Raw genomic sequence first — 27,408 nt, 5'->3', positions numbered from 1 at the left:
TCACAAGTGTTTTCACAGGGATTAATCACAGGTGGTTTCAGAGGAGATTTGATCTTGTAGTGAAAGTAAATGTTTGTTTTATAGCGTTTTGATCAAATAGCTTCTTTATACTGTATATATAGATTTATTTTTGTGTGAATTGTCACTAGGTGTCTAATCCTGGTCCTTTTCATCACGGCCACATATTGATTCAGGGTCATGCTGTCCTCTGCAGCTGAGTGAATAGATCCCATGATATGGGTTTGTTCAAAGATTCAGTGAGGAATGCGTTAGTTTGGGAATACTGAGTCTTTATAGCTTAAACCTGAACAGCTATTGTGAGTTTTGGTTCTACCGGTGTAAGTTGTTGTGACAATAAGTTCAAGGTATTTCCAAATCCATAGCCTAGAGACTGTAGTGAGATGTTTCTGAACTCAGGGCAGCAGATTGTTCTGTTTTGGGCAAAATAACTATATAGTAGTATCATCTTCTATTTCGATTTTATGGCTCAAGATATTTTTTAAGTCTGCAATTCCCTTTCCACAAGATAAATACTATTGCATGTAGAGCTGGGCTCCACGCTTCTCAGTACCCTTCACTTCCAACTGGTCATGAGGTGGTTTCTCCACAGGAGCTTTGGGAAAGTGATCCGTCTGTAGTGGAGAAGACTGATTTTCTTCTAGTCTGTAATAAGAATCGAATAAGTTGCCAACCATTCGTGAACACAAATGAACAGACATGGGTATCACATAGTTGTCGTCTGATACAGTTTCCAAAACCGGTACTGCTTGGGTTCAAAACATTTCTTCAAGAAAATCATAAAGTGTTGTTTCTTACATTTTTAATTTGAGTAATGCATTCATTTAATTTCAAAGTTATAGTCCTGACAGTGTCATTTTGGGGCTGAATTGACACTGACTGATGCTGTGAAAGACTGGTTTCCTAATATTCGTGAGCAGAAAATGTAAATTGTATATATAAATATATGTATATTATATTTGTCCGGTGACGAGGATGTAAATATTTGGGAGTGTGTACCATTGATTTTGCCTCACTCCACCAGCCGACACCAACCACTAATTGGTCTTCATACATCATTGAAATGTGTTCATTAGCTTCAAACGCATATTTCTTGTTGAACTTCAATTCTCAATATCTGTCTGCGCACAAAAAGCAATTGTCTGTACCTGTCTATTTTCTGTCTGGCATCTAATTACACACATTACACGCAGCTGCATATCTAAATGAGATCCAGAACGTCTCCAAAATGTCCATCTGTCATGAGGAGAAACTGCTGCAGACGCTCGACTACTACACCAAACTTTTCATTGTGATGTTTAAATAACTTCCACTGAGCAGTTGCTTCTAGTCCAATTAAGATGACAAACACATTATAGTTGTGTAATTAAAAAAGATATATTGGTTTAATTGTCTTGGACTAACATCTTCATCAGTTATTTCTTACTTTTTACTCTCTGAAAGTTATCAAATGGAAATCATTAGCTCTGCAATGCTGCGGATCAAACGCTCGTCCTTGTCAAAGCGACTCTTTCATCTGCCCGACTGACCATCACAGTGGACGAAAGGTGTCAAACTCATTCTCAGAGGAGGTCGAAACAAAGAGTTCATTAATGTAAAAACAAGTTAAACTTTTCAGTCTTTGCTGTGCTGCAGTACGTCGGTGGGGATTTTTGCCGTGCTGGGTAAAATATTTAAAAAATGAGCACTATACCTTTTTCGTATGGCTCAGCTCTTTATTCTAACTACGCTGTAAGATTACTTTTAATACTATGCCTGTTCCCGAAAGGAAGCTTATCTCTTAGTTTCTTTATTGATTTTTTGACTTTAGTGTTGCATTTGTTGTCGTGAATCCATTTTATTGCTCAAACCTTTTTTCCCACTTAAATATATCTACCACAAGTTTCACAAAATGGATTATTTTGGTCTCATTTAAAAAAGAAATCTAAACAACATGCAATATTTTTCACTACAACAGTTTATAAATTGTTCCTCTTTCAAGAGGCCTAATCAATTATTTAAAAATACTATTATTTTTGTTGTTTGGAAAGTCATTCCTTTTGGCATTTTTTACTTGTTTCACAGTTTACGATGGAGATTTTTATACTACCACTTTTTTTTCTATAAATTTCCTGCTTTTTAAACATTTTTCTACAAATATTTTCAAACCCCTATAATCAGGTTAATTTGGAGAAAGTGAAATGGTAAATATAATTGATTCCATTCCCATGTTCTCTTATGCCATTGGCCCTGTTTATCTTTCCTTTGTATTGATGTATTCTTTGGCCTTTAACTTTGGTCATTGGTTTATTGATCAACGCAGTGAGGGGCTTATGTTTGGAATCCCGTCAATTATGTCCGGCATCTCAGATAAGCTGCTGTAGGTAAAAAATGTGCCGCAGTACGACGTGGCACTGGAGCCTTGAATGTCACCTCCCTTGGTGAGATGTTTACTAATAGGGAGCCACACTTCTACTTTTCATACTCTTGCACTGAACTCAGCAGAGACGAACACCATCTGAAGTCGTTCGAGTGCAAACTGCGCGGGCAGTGACTGTAATGGTTCACAAACTTCAGCAGGCGACCGGAGAAAGACGTCATGTTTCCAGAACGGCTTCAAATCCAATATTGGATCATGTGTCAATTCAAGCGTGATTTGCAAGTCAAATCAGGACCTGCACTCGCCTGATAGTGTCGAGTCAAGCAGCCTGAACCGATGAGACGCACTCATGTGCAGCCTGATAACAAGTAAATCGAGGATGTAGCGATTATATTATTGACATGTATTCATGTTTGTAATTTAGCATATTTTATTTTCTCCCCATATTAGGACCAGGAGCCACCTTTGGCTTTATGGGGGTTATTCTGAATGAATTTCCAAGATAAAAAATATATTGAGAAGATGAACACATCTGCGGTTTCTCCTTGTATTTTATATCTGAACTTAGTTTTCAATGTAAAAGAAAATTATTTTTAAGGTATTTGATTTTCCCCCTTCATCTAAATTTTTTCTCCTCAGAGGAGGTTATGAAATCAGTTGTGTTGGTTCATTTGCTTTATTTGTTTTTGTTTTTAAACAAAAAAAGCCACATTTAAAACTTAATATTTCAATGAATATTTCAGTTAGTTTGAATTGAAAAGGGATATTTATTTATGTGGGTTAGTTCCATCTGGATATTGTGAGGTACTACTCATATGGCTTCTCACCACTTTATCCAGAAAAAATAAAACTGATATACAGTGGTTAAAACCCTGCTTGTTTAACCACATGTTGTCAGTTGAAGTCCTGGACTAGGTAGTTTTCCGAGCTTATACATTTGTTAAAATCGTTAAATTTGTTTTGTTTAATTATTGATTTGTATGCTGTCTTTTTTCTCTTTTTTTTTCTACCATTACTATTGGGTTTTTGGATGATAATTCAAAAATGTGCCTTCAATTAATATAAATTTGGTTGCAGATCTGTGGTTTGATCAGACTCACAAAAATAGAGAGTAGAATCATACTTAGAAACTATAAACTACTGTAATCACATTAACAAATATCAAAAGGACTTGGACCCGTTATAGAACTACAGAATTCCATCTTTAATCTAAAGCCTAAAATGTCTTTTTCATTAGCGTATTCTTTATGTCGTAAGCACGAGTGAATAGTTAATCTTGTCTGATTCAATGGCTAGTCGTGAGGCTCTCGGGTTAATCGGACCGCCTGGCTCGGCCTGTGACATTAGCATAAAGTCTTGGCTTTCCCTGCAGCCAGTCTTATCACAACCGAACACGGCGTCCTCTGCAATGTTCCCCTTTGTGTCTGGAGTATTGTGACCATTTCATTTCCCGCTTGGTCGGCGAGCGCATTCATGAAGAGGATCATTTGTGTTTTAAAACGACCAACAAATGTATCTCTTATGGTTTAAAACAGATCCGGCTCATGATATTGATGCACCTTTTTCATCCTGGTTGTACAACTGTGTCATCTTAGCACATCCTGAGGCTTCATGGTAGTTGTTTCAACCAACCTCGGACTGTTCTTGAAGTACGTGCTTTGGGGAATGGTTTAGCAGAACGCTAGTATACTGACGTTTATTCTTTAATTTTCATTTGGTGGCTAAAAATGTTTTTTGCTGATGCCTATAGGGTAAAACACAAGTTGGCCAAAAATGTAAGGTACAAGCACATATTTGGCAAAATCATCTTGTCCATGACTTTACGACTTTTACTCGTAAGTTTAACTCGTAAATAAAGTACTTAAGCCTAAAATATAAACATTAAACATGTATTTTAAATAAAAAAGTCATGAACAGGTTCGCGCACTTAGATTTTGCTCCGATATTCTACTGACAAAATGTGTCTTACTCTGGTGAAAATTACTTTTAAAATATTGTAAATACTTGAAAGTATGTGGTGGTTTTTTTTGGTAAAGATAACAACTTACAATGAAAAGCTTGAAATAAATTGGGGAAACGTACTAACCATACTTTTTACTACATTTTACAAAAGTTCTATCCAGGAAGCTTGGTTTACAGCAGTACGGAAAAACTGAAAGCTTGACAATGTTGTAACTAGAACGTTGGAAATGGAAGAAGAGGAAGAGGAAGACTAAGATCAAGAAAGGTTAAGATCAATGCTTTTCTGTTGCAACCCCTAATTGGAAAAGAGGAAATTTACCTAATCTTATGTCCGTCTATAACCCTCTGGACATCTGAAGGTAGAAGAATATATTTTGCCTCTCGGTTTAATTCCTTCCTTCACCACATGTGTCAGATGTGCGTAGGTGAGATTGAATCCCTAAACATTTAAATCCTTAAATCACAGCTTAATATAAGCTCGCTGCTTCTATACTTTGGATGTTCTAAACGTCTATCGTGGTCACATTTCTAAATCATTTAGACAAATTCAAACCTCCACTAAAGACTACAAAGGGACTCAAACAAGTTCATCTGATATATGTAGAAGATGATTTCTCTGGAAAAGAGTCTTCAATTCAGTGTTCCGCCTTTTGTCTTTAAACCCCGGCACACAGAACAATAAGTCTGCCTCGGAGCAAAACACTCTTGAAATGAGACTCACAATCAAAGGCCTTCTATTGTGTTGTCCTCCTCCTGGCATTTCTTCACATTGATAGATTTCTGCTTTATGAGGCCTTTGTTTATTGTAGATTCTCTGTAATATGTGGTTTTAATTTATATTTTGTTACATATGAGTGCCCTTTGCAATATTGCTTCACCACGTCTGTGCTGAGGATTTATTACAAATTCCACTCTCTGTTCTCATTGCAGACTAAAAGTAGCATTATTGGCAATTTTACCCTCTATTATTTCTTCAGTGGCTTGTATCATAATGGCTGTTATATCAATAGCTAATTATGTTGCAATGTTTTCTCTTGTTTGAATTGGCTGTGAGTTAAATCCCCTGATCTCTTGTGTGGCGCCCATTTTATTCAAGTCTCCCTTTTACATTTAATATAGCCATGCTAGAGACATTTAAAACACATTTTCAATTTTCAATCGATGAAAGTAATTGTTGGATTTGAAAGAGTTCCGAAATTGTTGTGTACCACTTCAATTTAAAATGTAAAAATTGTATCTCTGTACAATATTTCTCATTGCTCCTTGATATTTTACCACACCATAAATAAAAATAATAATAATAAAGTTGCCTCGAGCCAAAGAACCGTTCCTTAAGCCTGACCAAATCAAAATCAAAAATCAGAATTATAAATACTAAATTTGCTACCTTTTGGCTATTTGTGAGCCATGGGAGGGTGTTTAGGTGGCAATGACCTTTTCACAGCAACATCAAACCCAAACACAGTTCATGTTTTCTACCATTTTAATAGTATGTTATTAGTCCACTTATACGTGTACTCAGTCTGGAGGCTGCCCTATTTCTCTGACTCTTAACGTCAGACACTCTCTTCAGTCCGACTACAAACACCTTTTCAAGCCACTGGCGCACTCAGCCTCCATCCTCCTATTCACTCACTCTCCTCCCAGCCTTTTTATCCTCAGGGCAATGCACTCCTTCCATTCCATCCATGCACCTCCAGCCAGATACAGTTCAGGGTTCACTACCTTGTGTTTATTTTGGAGCCATGGATCATTATCTCAGACTTGGACTTTACATTTCTTGGGAAGGATCAGGTGTGTGATTAATTCCTGTGCAGATTGGAACCCCGAAGAAAAATATCAAAAACCTGATTTGTTTTGTTGATGACAAACTGCACTGGATATTGGAATTCATTTGGCAACACCGGTGCAATCATGTAATTGTCACTTGCATTATTTTTTTGGCCTGAAGGCGGGAGTAATTACAGATTTCTGCTAACTACCATAAACAACAGGCAGATGTCTGGGTGATGGACAGATGGTTTGTTAGCTTTAGTTATCCTGCCAGAGTTCGTGTTTTTATCACCATGTCAGGATAGATTATTCAGACTATTTTTACATGAATTTATCATCATCTTAGCAGTTTCCTTAATGCAATCCGACCTCTTCGGTAACAAACGGTGATCAAGATTTGCCTGGCAACAGTGTTGAAGAAAACCCTGGGGCTGCAGGGTCGCATTTGACATTTATGTCTTCCGTGGCTGATCAGACGGTGGGAGGAGATCGCTGGCAACCATTTGTCAGTACAGGAATGCAGATGTGTATTGGATATACAGCACTGATGCCATGTCAAGACTTTAAAAGGGCAACAAATCTCTCAGTGGCTTGTCACATTCTTTCTTCACCCATTGCGCCCTTGATTCTGATGTATGGTGGCGTATCCAACATAATGTATCGCCATGGTGACTTCTCTATCATCAAGGACCAAGTCTGCAGTGCAGGAACAAATGCAGTAATCTTTGTTTTCCTCTTGTTATTTTGAAACCTCCGCACCAGGACAGGATGTTTTTTTTTTAAATACATACTCAGGCGATACCTCGTAGTGTGAATACAAATGAAGAGAAACTCTCCACCAACCTGGTAGAAACACTATGTCTCTGTCAACAACAAGCATTATGCTGTTTGACAAACTTTGAAGAGGCAAAACCATTGGAATACTGATTCGGTGCACCTACGCTATTATAGCAACTTGCAAGTCTTTGAATTAGTGAGCTGTCTTAAATACAAACCTGGTTAGTTAGGTTGCTGTCTGCAAGGCATATGGGACAAAAGAGGATCTCTGGGATGTAAAGATTTTGTATTCCCTTCAATTTGATTACATTGTACGTTCATTAGTGCTATAATGTACAACAAACAAATATTGATTCTTACAAGAGGCCAAAATAAATTGCTGTCTCTCCCTCACTGTCACACATTCAGAGAGTCTGAAAGAGAAGGCCACTTTAAATGCATTGGAACATTTTATGTGAAAACAAATTTGCGAGATAAAAGACTGCGGCTGAATTCACAAGCGAGTTTGAAGGCCTTCTTTCACCTTTCTAATAAAAAGCCTTGTTATTCACGACAACGTGTGCTGATGAATTTGCGAGTTCTTCTGACATTGATGCGCTCAACAGGTTGCATGTTTAACTCTAACAAAATGAGATGTTTTGAACAGACTTGGATTTATGGAAAAGAACATCTTCCTCTTAAACCATGTCTGCCAGGAGACTTCATTATTCATGTTTGATTTTAACAATTGGTTATAAAAGATCACGAGCAAAGCAAATACTCTTTATTTGTCGAGTAAAATTCTCTGCTGCTGCTCCAATTAGAATCTCAACCAAGGATCGTCTCTCTTGACATTCTGTCTGTGTTTCATGGAGCTTATCGGTGCAGTGAAGGCTGTTCCGATCTCACAGTCCACGCTCACATGTTGGAAAATACCATCTGAATCTTACCACCCATTATACGTGGAAGTTTTGAAATGATACAAAACTCTATACCAAATCGTAAAAATAAAAACATCACTTATGTCCGCAGAGTTGGTTACTTATAACTATTCTGAAAGTTTACCACCACTAATTTGCATCCGTAATAGGATTTTTAACTTGGTGTAACTTGGTGACTTAATTTCAACTAATGTCAAAACTAAACTTTCCTGACTGACATGTTTCAAATGTTGAATTCTTCCTCTTTGCAGTAAGTCCTTAATTGTGACAATGTTTAGTTGGTACTCCTCCTCCCTCCGTCTGAAATATTGGCGAACGAAAGGTTACGAGAGCGTAGTCCTTTATGACGTAAAAATGGTCTTCACCTCTCCTCCAGCTGGCTGTAATCACACGCTGCATTGTTTATACTATGAGTCCCTTGGAGGTGAAGACTTCCCTTGATTGATGATGTGCAGAAGACAAACCTCTGTTTGAACAATTACAGCAGAGTGGGTTTGGTTATGTTAAACAAGATCCATCTCCAGAAAACCCAATTACACAAAACTCAATTGAAATGAAAATAATCTTAAATTTCGCCTTCTAAAAAACAAACACTTACTGATAAGATAGAGGGCAAAGATCAATTTAACAAAAAACTTAAATCAATTAATTATTTTATTCTGAACTTCTACCTACAAATATAAATGGCCTAGTCACTAAAAAAAAAACCTATGTTGTTTTGTGATAATAGTTCTTATTCTGATGAGCAGATCGTAAAGGAACACAATGTCCTCTGGGATAATTGATTTATTTTTTTCCTCCAAGCAGCAACACTTTCCTCCACTTATGAATTCTGATGTGTTTCCAATTCACCAGACATTCCCACAAGTGCTAAATAACCTTTTTTTTCACAAAAGTGTTTGATCAACCGCCAAACCTAAATAATTATATATATTCATTTTTTTCAAAGTAAATATGTGCTACTGCCATCAAGTTTCCTTGGAGACAACGTGCTTCCCTCTAGTGTACTCCAGCAAAAGGCATTGAAAAGTCGTTGAAGAGAGTTTTCTGGTTGGAAAAGCATGTGAAGGCCAAACACCCACACGTCCTTTGTGTTCCGCTTTCACTTCACTGTTATTATGTCCATAATCACTAACTTCTGCTCATTACACGAGTCGATTTGATCTCCAACTTCCATAAAAGTACACATTTACCTGCTCTGTATAAAGTATTTTGAAAGATCAATATAAACATTTTAACTTTTTTCTCATCACTCCTAAAAATGAACTTTAGAACCACCAAACAAGAATATTTCACAAACTTCTTTGAGCCTTTTGATGGCTGAATCAAAACATTAAGCAAACCATGTCAGATAAAACCAGGTATTTTAAGCAGTCTTCAAGCCCTTATTATGATGAAGGTGTAGACCCGGGTGGTGAGGCCCCCTTGTCCCTTTTTGGAAGTTTTAATGGATATATTTAGGGACGTTAAATTAGTTAGATGGATACGTAGATAAAGTGTTTTATTATTTATCATCATGTCATTGTCATTTTTATGCTAAAAAGATTGTATCCTTTTTTTTGGGTTCATCCTTGGATTTTCAACATTGTCAAAAATATCACTTATCATTAGATTCAGGTGAAGTATGGGAGACCCCATGCAATACAGTAAGTGACCTTAGTAGACGCAGACAAAGACTTTTCCAGATCACGACTGAGAGAAAAGTACACACAATAAATTATTTTTTGAGTTTAAAGAAGTTGGTGTCAGTTTACAGTCCATTTTCACCCATTCTACTCGGTCGGTCAGTGTAAACCTTACTTATTTGTACCATTATGTATCATTGATTTTTCGACAACACTGATACAGAGACCAGCCAAGTTGGAAAAATGAAATACCCAGATAATGGATGGTCAAGTCCATGACCCGTCTCAAAGCTGCCCTCGAGAACTCCAACACTAAAGCTAAGAAATAAGGTAGAATCAATTCTCTTAAATGAGCTGCCATGAGATTTAGACTGTTTCCCTGCCATTTAAAAATTAATTTTAATGGTACAGTTACAACTATGGTATAAATCATGATGAAGGGGTTTGTTGAAGTCGTTCTAAATGTCAGTGTATTATAGTTTCTCTTACAAAGTATTCTCTCCCTATTTGAAGTTTAAAGTTTTATGTTCTTGAGCCAAGAACCCATATTTAACAAGCTCTTTGTTATGAAAGGATTTGAAATAATTTAAGACTTTTGTCTTGTTTCTCACATTACAGAGTTGCATATAAATATGTATGCATCTGCTCTTCTCACAGATTACTTTCGCAATTCTTTCATGTCGTAAAAGGCAGAGACCCACATTCAGCACTAGTGCCACAGAAGGCGCTGAATGCATTGACTGCAGCTCGATTACATTTTGTCATATTTTTCTGTTTCTGCAGAGATACAAGCCCGGAAGGTGCGATGAAATCCTCAAGTGGAAGCCGCCGAATCTCAACTCTGTAGACTTTCGCCTGAAGATCACCAAAGTCGGAGGAGTGGGGTAAGTCTTTGTTACCAGGGAAACTCGCCGTCTGATGATTTTAAAAGCACCTATCGTTTGGTCGCACAATTGAGGAGTGGTTGTGTTGCTCAGTGAGAGTGCGCGGAGTGTGCCCTGAATCAAAATAAATATTAAAAAACAAATTGTTTTAACATAATTTTTTCATTTCCATCATATCCCTTCCTTACTTCGCCTCAGGGTGCAATTCTCTACACCACGACGTCGCCCTCTTTTCTTCCGGTCCACTCTCAACACTCTGCATGTGTCAGGAAAACACTTTGTTTTTCATTCTCCTCATTTTTTGGTACATTTGTTTTTTCTCCCAAAGATAAATGATTCATCTTCAATCTTCATGCTTGATAACAGTATGAAGCTGTGTTGGTTATAGAAGAGGCAATCTTACAAACCCTTAGCGTGTCGCCTTTCTTGTCGGGAAAGTTCATTTACATCTACTTATCAGAAGCTTTTTCAGAAGAGATTGTTGTCAGTGTGGCCATCATGACTCCCCAGTTTAAAATTATTTTCTTTGCTGTTGCTTAGCGACTTGTGTCCAGACAAGCTCGGCACAGACAGACCCACTTGTGACTCCCCCAGAAGGTACTGCATAGCAATAGGAGGCTTTATTGTGGCTTCAAAAAACTAGTTCAGCTGTGTCAAACCCGATGACCTGGTAATAAATCCGGGCCACTGCATCAATTTATCAGCATCACAAAAGCTTAAATGTGGCGCTCAAATTTGAGTTTAGTCTTAGTTCAAATTAACACTTTTATAGAATTTAATCATCTTTTAGCGCCAACTGACATTGGGTGATGGTGCGATGATTTAATAAGTTTCTATGAGTATCTATCTGTGTCAACTATTGTGTGGAAACAAAGGAAAACCAAAAAGACAATTTAAGGAGAAAACTGGTGATTTATGTGTTATGAGTAAGTGGGGAAGGACAAACATTTATACATTTCGATAAGAAACATAGATGCTTTTGTTATCACATTGCATTTAAACTTTTGTTGAATGCTGAAGGTAAAACTAAATGACAAATTGGAACCTACCGTATTTTCCACACTATGAGGGGCACCGGATTATAAGGCACACCTTCAATGAATGGCCTATTTTAGAACAGTTTTCATAAATAGGGCGCACAGAGTATAAGGCAAATAGAATAAAAGATACAGTCAAACGTTTGACTGGGGTTGTGTTATGCATCCACTAGAAAAAGCTGTGCTAAAGGGAATGTCAACAAAACAGTCAGATAAAGTCAAACTTTATTAAGCGTTCTGACAACTCCGTTCACTCCCATGGTAACGATGTTCAAATGATGTTGAAAAGGCTTCAAGCAGCAGCGCGTGAGACTAGTGTTGTGAGCAGACAAATGTTGAGGGCGCAGCAGAGAAGTTGAGCGCATGTATGACAGCTAGAGCGCGCGTATGACTTGTTGAACGCGTGTGTATAACTGGTTGAGCGCGCAGCAGAGTGATTTTGAGTGTACAACAACCAAGACCCACTCACTCAAACCGGTGGCAGTAATATCACTCCATAGCCGTCCGCCATGATGTGACTTGCGTCGTTAATCCCACCCTGTGATGAAGCAATGACGTAAAGCCACCCACGGCGTGTCTGAGTCAGTGCAGAGTCATGAAAGTGTTTATAACAAATCACCCACCAGGTAATGTTTGAGAAATTTAAAGGCTTTTAAGTGCGCCTTATAGTGCTGAAAATACAGTTATATTGGCTATTTGTGGGTTTCATCTATTAATCAAAGTAGGGGTCTTTGGAATCTACAGGTATCTTCTCATAGAAAGTCCTTTGATGAATGGCCTTTTAATAGTTAGTTTGGAATTGGTTATCCTTGTGCAAAATCCAAACCGCGCAACAGAAAATATGAGTCAAAATAACATGTGATCCGCAATTAAACAGTTGTGGCAATAGTCATTTGCTTTCGTGTGGGAAGTGGCTCCCTGGGGCATAACGAGTCTGGTGCGAAAAAAAAGGCTCAATAGCATCGCACAGCTTGTTGAATTTGGCTCGACTCATTCAAAATTCCTAAACCACATTTTGTCTGTGAATTGCCATATGACAATCTATAAAGGTTACCTTGGATACAAACTTTCTCAAGGGCACTTTAGTGACTATAGACATTGTAGCACTCAGGTTTTTGAGCGTCCATCTTTCATCTTCTTGTGAAATTGAGATTTCCTAACCGCGACTGACCTTAATAACCTTTAATAGTAACCCGTTCAAAGCCCAATTTTTCAAAATATTAGAAACTGTAATTGAAACCCAGCAATCCAGTGACTTCTTGACCTCCACAGACAATCCATGAGTCTCCTCCGGATGAACCGAAAGCACATCGGCACATTGTCTCGCGTCTACTTTAAAATCTGACAACCCGTTTTTAGCTGACAAATTTAGAGTATTCTTACAAAAGAGATTAGCACTTTTCCATTTCATGCACACAGTATTTCAAAGGTCAACTAATGTGTTGTTTTAAGTGCGTCTTAAATTGATCTTGGACCTCTATTGTACTCATCAGTACGTGTCCGTTTGTACAAAACTCTCTGAAATCTTGTTTACCATAACCGCAACCACTCTGCTGTGATTAGTCAAGCCTTGCTTTTTGTCACTGCGCGTCGTCAATCCCGCAAGTCTCCACCTCCAACGACTTGTTGTATAAACAAAGCGGAATAAAGCTGGCAGGAGGAGGATTGAGGCCATTATTATATTATAATGGACTCTGCTCTCGTAATCTCTCGTTTGCCGAGATTTCTGATGGGGGAGAATTTTATAAATTAATAAGTTCAAAACTTCTACTTTAGAGCAGGACTTTAACACATGAGTTATGTAATTCGGGAAAGTTGAAGTTTGACATTAGTTGCTCTTTAAGAACAAACGGTTAACGAAGATACACATTCTTTTCTCATCAATTGATTATATTTTTCTATCAAAAAAACATCCATGAACAAATAGAGTAAAAAAGTTTAATGCAACTTATCTCAAAATTGCATGCTTTACTATTTTTTTCAAATATTTTGGTTTAAAGAGTAAATCTTGAAACCACCGCCTGTGTTGTATTCCATGCTAATTATGACCACGTACCAAAGAACCACTGGGGCAATTTGTACTTGAAAAAAAGCTTGTGCTTGTCTCAAGGCTGTGTTTTTCATTTCAGCACAAAGCTTTTTTTTTATTTTGAACTACTTCTCTAAAAGCACTGCCTTGTCTGGATGCAAAACAAACCCTCAAAAGTGGGATTCCTGGTCACAAAGCCCTTTTCTCAGAGTACAAGGTGACCCCGACGCTTTGTAACCATTAGCTCCCCCATCACTCACCGGCAACAGACCAAGAGGCAGAGTCAGGGCACGGCCACTCGTTCCATTGCAAGCTGATGTCCCTCCCTGATTGTGTGTGGGAGAACACAAGCTGTGTTTGTTCCCCCTCAACAGAAGGCTTTTTAAAAAACCCTTCTTGTAGATTCGCTAATTCTTTCTTCAGCCTCCGTCTGAACAAGATGGACACATGTAGAAGAAAAGTACCTGTTTGTGTATCAGCTCACACAATCAATCTTTTGCTTTGCGAGTTTTATTACTTTCTCAGCATCGTCTGTCAAACTATAACAATCTCAGTATACATTTCCTTAGACACTGCGAATGTGAGCCGGCCTGCCGTCTGAGGACATAATGAGTCCCATTTGCAAGTTTGGCAAAGTGAAGAACAATCGTATCTTAATTAGTTTGTTTTTTTGTATGGTTCTCTTTAAGACAAAACCTGCTTGTCTTTTTTTTGGACTCAAATGTTGTTGCCACTAGGGAATCAACATCACGATAAAGCTGCAACAATATGATATATTCTGGTTTATTGCGATAGTGTAGTAACACTGAAATATGTGTAGTATTTTTCTCTGACTGTTCTTGCAGAATTTACTGGTCACGTGACCAGTGATGATGTTTTTAAACTTCAGAAAAGCTGCTGGAGTTGACTGTATCCTCTCATCCTCAGTCGTCGTCGGGATCTTGCAAAATGTCAATGTTCCTTTAGGTTAAATGACTGCTGCAATCTAGCATTCTAAAGTTCATTTGTAACTTAATAATGAATGTGTGGTAAATATTTCCATGTTAATTGTAAAGTAAAAAAGATTAAATTATTTTAATTAGATAACACTTTATTGAAATAAAAACCATTACAACTTTACAAGCCAAAATGAAATGGGGGGGAAAAAAATGTTTTTTTATTGATGCATTGCTATTGAATATTAATATAGTATCATGGGAAGGAATATATCAGAATATCCATATTTTCCAACACCCCTAATTGCCAAACTTTGTCCCCCTTATAGCATTTCTGTATAAATTCTTAGAAATTGGATATAGGACTGTAGCAATGTCAGTTATCAAAGCAAACAGAGTCTCTGTGTAGTCGCCCATTTACACACATATTGTCATCATCTCATTGCTGTACATTTAGTTTTTCTCTTTACTGTTTTATATATATTTATATATGTATTTCAACACATTTTGACAATATTGGTAGCAGTGAGCTCAATTGGACAGCAAGTGTTATACCACATCAGTAGTGAATCCAGGTGGTAATTCAGGGAAAACTCAACCAAAATCTCATCATCTGTTCCTTGTCCCAGGTTTACCATGATTCATTCCCTGTATGACCTCCGTCAGAGTCTCTTTTTACTGGAGGATCAAAGATACAAATTCATCTTTTCTGCAGGATGTGAATCTGTCTATGAGATGAAGCAAGAAGCTCATTGTGTTACAAGAAATTGATTTGCTCCTCTTGGCCCGCTACTCTGTCACTGTGGCTTGGGTATTTGGTCATACTATTTCCTGGACCTCCTCCTTGATGTGTTCTGGGTATGTCCATCTGGGAAAAGGCTCCAGATCAGACAGAGGAGACCCTGAAAAGATCGCTACATTAATTCTATTCAGATTATTTTTTGATTCTTAGCCTTCTTGTACTTTGCCAACAGTCTGACCTCAGTGAGAAAACGTGAAATGTAAAACGTAACATTTGAAAAATAGTGGAAAAAGTTATTTCTTAAAGAGAAAAAAAGCTTCTTTTTTTTATTCCCTATTTTCACATCATGTTTTGTCCATAACTGCAAAGACAAAATAACAATTCCTCTACGGTGCGAGTTGATTACATAGTCACAGTTGGACGATTCCACCCACAGAGCAATAAGATCAGAGCCATTAAGGAAACCAAATCATGAACAAATATTGATATTAACTTTTCCATCATTTCACCCTCACTGGTTCGGAAGTTGGATGTTCAATCAGTCTTTCGTATCGCACTTCAGACTGTGAGCTTCATCATTTCAGCCACAAAGACAAACAAAAGATCAGCAAAACAAACATAGAAGCTTTGTTTGGCCAGCAGATCGAAGTACTTCTCTCTGTGGACATAAATATTGTTTTATACTTGGTGACCTTGCTCTGTCAATGTGCTGTCAGAGATATATTGTTGTTTGTATTTCACCATTTAATGGATCTTCTCTCCCCTTTTGTTTATCTTCCATAGAAGATTTCGATTCAGTTTTTTGCAACAAAACCCTCTGTCTCTGAAAAAAAAAAACTGACCTTTCTCACAAAATGTTCCAGAATTTACACACCTTATGAAGTTGTCCTAAGTATATATTCTATCACAAATCCCCTTTTTTTTCAACAATAGTGCTGTAAAACCTGTCCAGTGAGGTCGATCTGTGTACTTGACCAAAGGTAACACTTAAAAGAAGGCTTAATGGAAACATGCATGTATTAGGTTTATAGGACATAGGGGAACATATGTGAGGTCTCAATAGAGTTCCTATTAGAAGATACTTTCCAGATCCTCCCACTTGTTTCCCCACGTATTTTTGTGGAGTAGTTTACAAGAACAGACTTCTAGGGCTGTGCCAGTCACACCATCAACTACTTCCCTCGCTCCATATGAGCTTTTTCGGTCTTCATTTCCTCTCTAAGAATAGTTAACCAACATCTAGTTTGATTCTGAAGAACCAGGCTACAGAGACTAGCAGGTGTTTGGAAATAATAGTGGTCTCATGGGGATGTTTTTGGAGGTGTATGATTAAGACATCTGCAGGCACTTATTCCGGGGCTAGAGACGCAAACGGAGAGATGAACAACTGTGGTTGTTATTCCCAGTATAGTGGCTCGAGGTTCCTCCCAGAATGAGATTAAGAATGCACACGTTTGATTTCATCACAGCGTGAAGCTGTGGGACTGAAAGCGTAAAGCTCACACCAAAGGGCTTCCAGAAGGTGTCATCGCACGTCGCTGCTCTTCTGTTACGCTCCTGGGAAATCAGAGCAGTGTTGTGATTGTTCTTAATATGGTTGTTGCCACCCAGATACAATCCTGCTTTTTTTTGCTGACCATTAAACCACCATTTTCTTTTCATCTTCTACAGAATGCTGACAGAGACGGTCGGACTTCTGTACGTCGGGAACTTCGACAGGCCTTTTGCAAAGATGAAGGTGAGAAAATGAATGTGTTTTTCAAACTGAATCCTGAAATTCAGTCTTTTGTGCGGATTTCTTCATTTTATAATCCATGCTGAGGTATTTTAGACATTGGCATCAATCATCAGAAAGTTCCACGGAAGACTCCAGGGTGGAACGAGCTCAGCTTAAACTATATTATCATATTTGTCAACCACTTTTATTAATATAATTGTATCACTGCTGGTGTTTCCATCACTGCTTGTGTCGTAACGGAAGTAAAGGTGTAAAGATGTCTTCGTGTCAGGTACGAACTTTGAAGGAAAGAACGCCACCCCTGACTTTGAGCGATAATGACTAGCACAAGTTTTGGTTTGTTTAAACCCGGCTTGTGAAACTGCAACAAAGATATAACAGCGGCCTAACAGCTCTGTGCTTCAGAATCTGAACATACATGTATACTCTTCGTCTCTGTTCACTTGCAAGTAAAACAAAGGACTTTCAACCAGATCAGATTTCTAACAACATACTTTCAACACCAATGTGTGGAGGTTTTTTGAGGTTTACCCCCATGATCAGGTTGTCTTTAAAATCGAACAATCTTATGTTTGACTGGTTTGTCTGGTTAACATAATATTTCCCACGTCTGTGACTACTATAAGAACCAGTAATATAGTGGAATGTTGTTCACCTAGAAAGAAACATAATTAACGTGTTCAGCAAGGATGAAAACTGCATTCACCGGTGAAGTAAAGTACATTACCCGGTACTAAAGACAGCAGCCACACTTTGGTTTAAAATAACCTCACTTTAGTATTCAAGCCTTAGTCCTTGACAAGACGTTTCCTACTTCATACCCAACTGTACTTCTGGCATTTAATGGAATTCCCGCTCAACCAAGAATCCGTTCTCATCAATTATACAGTAAAACTTGGCAGACTGAAGCAGCATTTAACAAGGTTATGGTCTTACATGACTTCTTTACTCGAGGGTGAAACATTCAAATTTGCAGCTCTTTTAAACAGATAGTTTTCTACTATTAGCGCCTGATTAGTTGTTCAATTTGCATAAGCAGTCCCATTTTTGCTCTCCAGGGCTTCCACTTTAATTTGCTGCTTGTTTAAATAACGGTGCCATTTCAGTCTAACCCAATCATGCCTCCAATTATCTTTTTTTCCGTACAAAAAAATGGAACTTTGCAACTTGCCTGTTTTAGTCCATCTTATTTGGAGCACGTGTGTCAAAGTTCAATGAAAAGTTTAAAAAAAAATCAATGTACAGAGTTTTAAATAAATATTTTAAGTGCATGAAAACAGATATGGCAAGTGAACATCTTTTAAGTTCCATAATTCCTAAAGAAAATGGATAAAGATTAATTACATTTTGATCTATAATTTTTCACTGTCTCGTTTAGTAGACCCTGAATGGGGTCTTTTATTTTTCTAGATATAAAAGGGATCTCTGGTCCAACTGAACATTTTGGCGTCAGTTATGCAATACTACAACCAAAGGAAGTTACATTTGAACTATTTATCAATGATACAAATATTATTTTACTCTCCACACTCTTTCTCAACATCGATTATTATCCATCAGTAGAAAATCCACTTTTTTTTTTAATACAAAATATAGTTTAAAGGGGAACCATCCAAGGCCTGTGAGAAGTGCTCATTAATTGTAAAAATCTGAGCCGAACCTGACTGATGTTTTCACTTCACCCTGAGATAAGAGCAGCTTTCCTGTCATAGACCAGGAACTTTGATGAAGCTGTGAGACTGCAGCGCTGCACTTCATACACTGGAGAGCTGAAAATGTTTCTCTGTCAAGTCATCCTCCCCCGGCGCTCACCTGATTCCCCATTTGATGTCAATGCAATTAATAAGCGCTGATTTATCCCCATGATGGCATGTCACTGGCTTCTCTTCCCTCTTTGTACTTTATTGTGTTCCATTCTGTCGACTCCTGAAACCATCAAGGTGGAACTGAACAAACACCTCGGTGCACTTTCATGACGCTTTGTTAATGTTTCCACAGCAACACTTAGCAGGGGTTTGTTAAGTGTCACACCCACTCTGAATTATTCATCCATATTTAATCATCAGACACACTGGCATTTTACTTTAAAATTAGACAAACTTTATTTCAAAGTATATTAGAAAGAATAGCCAGTTGGGGGCAACCGTAGGTTTGGAATGAACCTTATGTTTTCCATGACCATACCTGGATGTTTCCCAGTTTCCTTCCTACACTAGTTAATGAATGAATCTTATTGGTTTCTTTTGTTTATCCGTCTTTATCTTTGGCAGCCTTGCCAAAATTGTATAAAGTAGTCATGTCAGACTACAGGTACTGAAGAAACTCGGTCAAATATACTAGGACATCAGGCAGCTAGTAATGGCATAGAGCAGGGATGGACAATTATAAACTACAAGGGCCACATAAAATTCTGTGAATGTTGTTAGGGGCCGTCAAGCAAAAAGAAAGACGAGGAAAATCCCCCCCAAAAAAGGACATTCGTCATTAGGCTGTGACATTTATTAAGCTAAATATGCTGCAATTTTATTATTATTATATATACAAGTTTTTTTTCAAAACCTTTCTTCAATGAACTTAAATATATACTCAAAAATGTCATGTCACTCAAAATTAATTTGTTAATGCATTAGAACCATTTGTACATGATCATACTTTGACATTACGGGAGGCATACATACAGTCAAAGGGCCACATGTGGACCCCAGGCCGCACTTTGCCCAGGTCTGGCATAGAGGGCCTATTGTAGGACAGGTCAACCATGAAGTAGGTCCACAGTCTACTGGGTCAATATATTGGTGGGTTTCAGAGAAGGTTGGGACGGTGGTTTTTAGAGTGGTCATAGAAAAAGTCCTGTTGTAGGACAACAGTAGATTTACACTGTATTTGTACTTGGACAGTACTGAAATAAGGGGCCTCTTATTCGGGACTGCCTAGTATAAGGCTTATAGTCTGTGTTAGAAAATGTAGTACGGGCTCAGAATAGTTAGACAATGTTGTAAATCAGTAGTTTGTTACAGCTAGACTGTACAAGGAGCGCCTACAAGCTGTAATGCAATGTACAGTACGTGCAGTTTACTACAAGGGAGGTGTTTCTTGGACATCTGTGTTCTTGAACAGCCATCTGCTGTTCCCCCAAAGTGGACCACAGAGAGTCTGTTCCAAGAGGGCTGTTTGCCAAGATGTAATACTCCAGCTCAATGGTTTTAGAGATGGATGCTGTCTAATTTCAAACACGGTCATAGTGGATCTCTTTGTTAGATCCAATCAAACAGGAAAAAAAAACAACAGCACAAATTCCCTCTAATGAATGTTGTCTTAATCGTTTCACAACATTGTAAGTGTTATATTCAAATCTAAAGCCTGGACTAAGAAACTGGGTGGATTAAAAAAAACATTTGGGATTGCCAAAGTCCGACACAAGTAGCAGCCCACATGTGCATACACAACGAGACCGATTTGGACGGATTAGGCACCGAGTGGTGATGAGAAATGGCAGCCAACATGTCACCCTTCAGCAGCAGGGAAGGATCCACGCCCGGAGCAACACACTGCGCCGGCCTGTTCCGCCAGCTTGCTGCGCCGAGCTTTGGGAAAGCTTGAGATTGTGTTGGTGCTTTACGACAACTGCCAACCCTGCCCATAGAAAAACCTGCTTTGTCTGGCCAAACGTCTCTCACCTCAGCATAGAAATTCTGCGGTCGCTGTTCGCTGTCTGGAAATAAATGATGAATGATCTCTTTCTTTTCTTTTCTTCTGTCTTGTTGGAATTCTTTTGCCCGCTGTGCGCCCAGATCACACAAGCTCTTGTAACAATGTCCAGCATTTAGCTAGAAATGAAGCATTTTTTATTTTTCAACAGTGGTCATGATAAGACCTTTGTACTCACTCGTCTACGATAAAGAATGTTTAATGAAAGAGCTTTGGACTGAGGGTTCATGACGGCTGTGTGCTCTGGACCACCATGACATGCCTTGTGTTTGATGTGGACTTCACAGCCATGCATAGCTTCAGTGTTGTGGCTAATCTCTAGGTTGACCCCAGAATTGCTGAAGTAGATTTCTGGACCTCTTTTCTTTGACCTGACGGGAGCTGAGGTGGAACATAGCGATGGAGGAAATGGAAATTGTCTGCACTTTGTTAGGATATTACCTCTAATGGATTTGACTGTAGCTAACAAACAAGTCTATCATGCCACTTTATAGTCGACTGAAGAGATGGTTCCTTTTTCCCTGATAGATACATTCTTCTCAAGCTATACCTTTTCTTTTGATGTGATTTTACAAATCTCTCATTTACTTTGTGAAAAATTAGTATGTAAATGATAATTGGGTAACAATAAGATACCAAGCCTATCGTAACCGGTTAAAAGTCTGCATAATTTGCCGGGTTCAACCGGCTAACTAGTCCTTAGCGTTCACACCAGGGTTTCCGCCCTGGCGAACCCCAGAAAACCCTTAACAAACCTACTCTTGAGGTAGTTTTCCTCTACTGGTTATAACCCTTAAAAAAATGGTTGATTTGCGTTCATACTAGGCTTATTTCAACCGGTTAAGCACCTCTGGTCTATTCAACCGGTTACGATAGGCTTAGTATGAACAGGGTCTTCGAATAACGTCATTATAACCAGTTTATAGACAATTAGTTAACCGTTAATTGACAAGTTATTAATGAATAATTCAATATTTGTTAACAATTTGTAAATCATTTTTACCTTAACAGAGCATTAATAAACTTTTAATAAGTGAGGAATAGTTGCAACTTTAGAATAACGCCCCAATAACATATGAAAGCTTATGTATATTTTCATGATCAACTACTAATTTATTTATAGTAGTAATTTAAGTATTGCAAGTTAACTATTGGCTATGTTTAATGCACAGTTATAAACTGTTATTTCTAAACAAATTGACTAACAGTTTTTTAATGCTCCGTTAACCATATATGGGCTTCACTTATACATTGAATTAAATTGTATTATTTAATATAATATTGTATATTATTATATTACAAAAAAAAATTTTACAAAGTTATTTTTATTAAAACACTTTGTCAATTAACAGTTGACTAATTAACTAGTTATAATGGATAGTTATTATATTATTATTATTAAAGTTTCACCAATTATTCAAAAGATACATTTGAATTATACATGCTTTCTTCTGTTGGGCCATCCTTGTCATTAAAGTGCATAAAAAAAACACAATTACACAATTTTATTAAGACTTCAAGGATTAAAACGGTACACAAAACACAAAGACAAGGGGCATGATGCGGAGAGTATTAAGTGCAATTATTAATGATTTAATTTAATATTGTTTATTATTTATGATGTCATTTAAGTTGTAGTCTTTGCAGTGAAGTATATTTCTTTACATTTTTAACAATAAAAAAAAATCTGGTTGAAAAAAACCCTGTGATTACGACCAACACCGTTGATTATGACATAAATTATTCATTTTTGTTGCTCCCGGACATATTTGTGCAATCAAAATGGTTGTCACATTCTTGGTATTGTTTTTGGAATGTACTTTATCTAAACTAGTTTACAAATAAGTTTTTTTAACTGCTTAAAATGATTCTCCTGTGTAAGATTATTCTGTATACTTCACGCCGTGAGATAAAAAACAACTTCATTGTTTAGCTGAGTGTACATTCATCTGGAGTTAACTTTCCAGGGACCAACTGTGTGACCTTAACTCCTCCTGCTTCATTTAAAGTCGAAGCACTTTCCATCTATCAGTTTGACTCCTACAACATTTCAACGTGTCGTAAAGTGGAGCGCTGCTTCAGCAGCACTTGTACACGGACGACGTGTTTATGTTGTCCAGGCCTCTCAACTGAAAGTCAAGAAGGTTATTTGAAAAAGTGACACGACAAAATTAAGTTTGGACCTGAAATGTTTGCCATTATCTCCTCAAATGCTGAAAACCACTCCCTGCGTCTCCAAACATCAGTTTCACTGGAAACACATCGGCAGTTGCTCTGGAGAAAAAAACAGACGGTGTAATCCTATGCAGTACTTTGGTCATTCTAGTTTTTCAATCTTTGATCTTTTCCTTGACATGAAACTCATCTCAGAAGTGCACATTCACACACTCCACTGGCTTTAAGAGCCTGTCTGTCTGACATCTGGTGATTATATTTTGGACAAGCTGTGGTCACCTTGTGAGATTGGTTCGAAACAGCTGACGTCCAGAACACTCGGCTGTGACTTGGAGACATTTTAAGCTTCACATACTGACTTTTCTGCGTACTCGGCCACTGACTCTGTAGGTGTTTCGACATCAGTGCACTCAGCACATCACCCATAACATGATGACCATCATGATGCGTCTTAAGAAGCTGTTTGTAGTCCAAAGTTACTTGTTTGAATCCACTAAGCACTTAAAAAACTGAGTGGTGTTGACCTTTATAAGCTGGTTTGAAACTGAATGATGGTTTGTATTACCAAGTGCACATTTGAATCTATGGAAAATAAATCCAAATAACTCGTGTATTTTCTCTGCACTGTTACATATTGAGTATGTAGGTGTGATAAGAACATTGTTTGTGATGATCAGTCTGTTGTTTTTCGATGCTCGTCAGCTGTTAATTATGACATATTTATGCTAATGTATTCCACTTAGATTCCCACAAGGAGACACTGTTGTTCATTACCATTGCGCTGTTGTGAACAGCTTCTTATAGTTTTCTTCATTTTTGCTTTTTCATCTGCGCAGGCTACGAAAGATCTGAAGGCCTACGACAACAAGATCATCGAGTGCTCCTTTGCCAACAACACCTGGGTGTTCATGAGACAGAGGGTCGACAAGAGTTTCCCCAATTCGTACGACACGGCCATCGGTGAGTCCAGATGTTGTTCATTTGTCATTTTTGGCCCCTGAGTAGATTTCCAGCTGTTTTTAACCAAAAACATTAAATGTAACAGATGCTCATTATGACAGAATCCCTTTAATTGAAGGAAAATATCACAAAGTTAAGCTGCAAGTATTGATTCTGATTTTCTGTTAGTGAAACCCTTGACTTGTGTTTTGAAAGCTACAATAAAACAAGATGGGAAAGAAGTTGATAGTTATGTTACAACAGAAGAGTACAAAAAAATAAAAGTAATTGATTACTGTTAATGTTCTAAATATTACAGCTAAACCATGTTTGTCTTATTTTTATTTATTTTTTTTACAGTATTTGTTACTTTAGGTTTAATTTATTAGACCATTTAACAGAATGTATTTGCAAAAATATTGCACTATAAACTGTGAAGCTTAATTTGAACGGTCCTAAAAACTGCTGACGTGACAAGAAACATGTCAATTTTTAGACATTGTATGGAAGCATTGATCACAGCCCTTGTTGTCACCTTTTTTTTCTAAATATTAGCCGCCGTTTATGTCACGTACAGGATCCTTCTCTTAGAAGTAGAAATGTACATCTGCTTCTTTGTCCTCGTCTTTCTTCTCCCCCCCCTCGTTTATTGGAGGCTTCCCTTTCATTTTATTTTTCACTTTTAAAAAACTTTGTACGCGTTTTATTTTTAGATGATTGAAACCTTCAAAAACCGTGTGTTCTTATAATCCTTTCCGGTGCGCTCCTTGCCTTTCACCTGTCAGCGTAGTTTCACCGTCTCCACGACAGTAAGCATCTTACTGAGGCACTCGGCTTCAGAACCATCGCAAGTTTCCATTCTAGGGATAAAAACAACTTAGAATTTCACACACAAAATGCTGAATCTTAGAGATATCGATGAGCCAATCAGCACCCAGGATACTTAACAATAGATGAGACGCGACGATCACAACACGCTGTAATTATATTCGACTGTATCCTCTCATCCTCAGTCATTGCCGGGATCTCACATTGTTCCTTGAGCTGCGAAGGACACAATGACTGCTGCCGTCTAGCAACCGGAATTTATTGCAACAAAAAAAATGAGCACCGTGAATATTTTAACGTGAATACTTTCTTTTTTTTTAATCACGTCCGGTAGTCATTGTTACATTTATTTCTATAATGATCTTGCAGAAGATAAGTCACGCAGTCATCAATTCTCACCGCTAATGACTCGCCATCGCGGGAATATTATGTAACTATTTACTTTTCTCTCTCTATCTTGTCCACATCCTGTTCACTGGGCGTGAAATAACAACAAATGTGCTGCACAGTAATAAACATAATTTGGGCAGCACTTTGCCAGGCGCTGACTTTTACACGGTGCTACTAAAACGACGAATGGAAACAATCAAGGCCATCACAGACGCTCTTGAGTGTTGATGCATCGAAACAGAAATTGAGGGCCGTGGTGTATTGTCAGATTTTATTTCCCCCGACCGAGAGCTTTGAACCCCAGCATCACCCCGTGTTTGTTTCCTCATCTGCTGCCTCCCCTAGCAACTGTTGCCATGGGCTCAAACTGTGATGTTGAGTACCACTGGAGGAGCAGCCCAGGGCTGTGTATCCGCAAGAATCTGGCGCTACCATAAGTATCCTGATACAGAGGCAACAATAAGATATATTGTGATACTGTAGTAACAAGGATATATTTGTAGTATTGTCCTGTACTTGACTCTGGTGTTGCAGAATTTACAGACCACATGACTCTTGACGAAGTCGTAACTGCTTTCATTCGTTTAGAAACCAAAATATGTCCAAACATCAGCTTTATAAGCTGCTGGAGTCACTGTATCCTCTAGTTCTCAGTCATCACCAGGATCTTGCACGATTAATGGGCCAGAAGTTTAATAACAACACAAAAATGAACAAACGCAGTAAATGTTTTCATGTTAATGGTAAATTTTAACAAAACAGATTATTTTATTTTTAACTTTATTGAACTGTAAACCAGAAAATAACTATATATAAAATATGATTTTAAAATTTTTTTTACTCATTAATAGATTTAAGAAAAAGATAGACCTACTAAATTTTTACTATATAGTATATGTATATTCATCCTAAACACATTGGGATGTATATAGTATATGGATATTCATCCTAAACATATTGGGATGTATATAGTATATGGATATTCATCCTAAACATATTGGGATGTATATAGTATATGGATATTCATCCTAAATATATCTTGAGATGTATATAGTTTATGGATATTCATCCTAAATATATCTTGGGATGTATAAATTATATGGATATTCATCCTAAACATATTGGAATGTATATATTATATGGATATTCATCCTAAACATATTGGAATGTATATATTATATGGATATTCATCCTAAACATATTGGAATGTATATATTATATGGATATTCATCCTAAACATATTGGAATGTATATATTATATGGATATTCATCCTAAACATATTGGAATGTATATAATATATGGATATTCATCCTAAACATATTGAAATGTATATAATATATGGATATTCATCCTAAACATATATCGGAATGTATATAGTTTATGGATTGATCCTAAATATATCTCGGGATGTATATAGTGTATGGAAATTTATCCTAAATGTATTGGGATGTAAATAGTGTATGGATATAAATCCTAAATATATCGTGATGTATATGGTATATGGATATAAATCCTAAATATGGTATATGTACAGTATATTCATCTTAAATATATCGGGACGTATATAGTATATGTACAGTACATTAATCTTAAATACATCGGGATGTATATAGTATATGGACAGTATATTCATCTTAAATATATCGGGATGTATATGATATATGTACAGTATATTCATCTTAAATATATCGGGACGTATATAGTATATGTACAGTACAATAATCGTAAATACATCGGGATGTATATTGTATATGTACAGTATATTCATCTTATATATATCGGGAAGTATATAGTATATGTATAATTATCCTAACTATATCGGGATGTATATAGTATATGTATAATTATCCTAAATATATCAGTTGGTGACACGACTGTTGTGTGTCCTCCAGCCGTGTGCAAGAGCATCCAACAACCCGTCACTAAGGAAATCCTCCTGGAGTTCTTGGATCGCAGCTCTCAGGGAGTCCAATCCCAGAAGAGGAAACACCCGACAGACCCGGATTCGGCCCTCATGCCGCCGCCGCCTCCAAAGAAACAGTTTCTCAGCTCCTAACCCTGCAGACTTCAGACCACCAGGGCCACATCAAGACCTCGGTTTACTTTACCAGCCGGATCATCGACTGCTGACTCGTCATCAATCGACCCCTGTAGCTTTAAACTCTTTTTATCAAAATGTCGGTGGTTTTTTTTCTTTACTATTTATTGTTTTTAACGTCGGGACTCGTCCGGGACCGGAATCTGACGTAGAGAGGAGGAGGACGACGACGACGAAGTAACCATCAGCGGTTTAGCCTGCCTGCTCTTTCTGCTTTCATTTAGGACCTCGTCGTTCATTCAATAATAAAAAAGAGACACTGAACACGCGACTGAATGGTTTTTGTTTGTTCTGGTGCTGGAGGCAGCCTTCGAGGGACCAGAGCGACGCCCCTGAAAGGTTGGTGTGTTTACATTAGTCCCGCCTTTTGAATTGTCTAAATATTTGTGAGTGTTTGCAGAGAGTGTCCAGGTGACCGCCGCGCCGTGATTGGCTCCAGCACCAGGATGTGGGTCCCAGAGCGAGGCGGC

The 27,408-nt window shown here is 37.7% G+C and overlaps 1 protein-coding gene across 1 annotated transcript in view; it reads left to right on the top strand.

Moving 5' to 3' along the window:
* The window catches only part of rngtt (RNA guanylyltransferase and 5'-phosphatase), a 77,587-nt gene extending 50,385 nt beyond the window's left edge, over positions 1–27,202 (top strand). The window contains exons 13-16 of the mRNA XM_087805164.1: positions 10,218–10,318; positions 16,733–16,799; positions 23,519–23,642; positions 26,733–27,202. Of these exons, the coding sequence (XP_087661290.1) occupies positions 10,218–10,318; positions 16,733–16,799; positions 23,519–23,642; positions 26,733–26,896 (456 nt within the window). The 3' untranslated portion in view covers positions 26,897–27,202. The remainder of the gene's footprint in view (positions 1–10,217; positions 10,319–16,732; positions 16,800–23,518; positions 23,643–26,732) is intronic.
* The last annotated feature ends 206 nt before the right edge of the window (positions 27,203–27,408 follow it).

This window comes from Callionymus lyra, chromosome 13 (genome assembly GCF_982586985.1).
Source record: "Callionymus lyra chromosome 13, fCalLyr1.hap1.1, whole genome shotgun sequence".
NCBI lineage: Eukaryota > Metazoa > Chordata > Actinopteri > Syngnathiformes > Callionymidae > Callionymus > Callionymus lyra.
The sequence above is the reverse complement of the archived record's forward strand: the minus strand, read 5'-3'. Positions and strand labels throughout refer to the sequence as shown.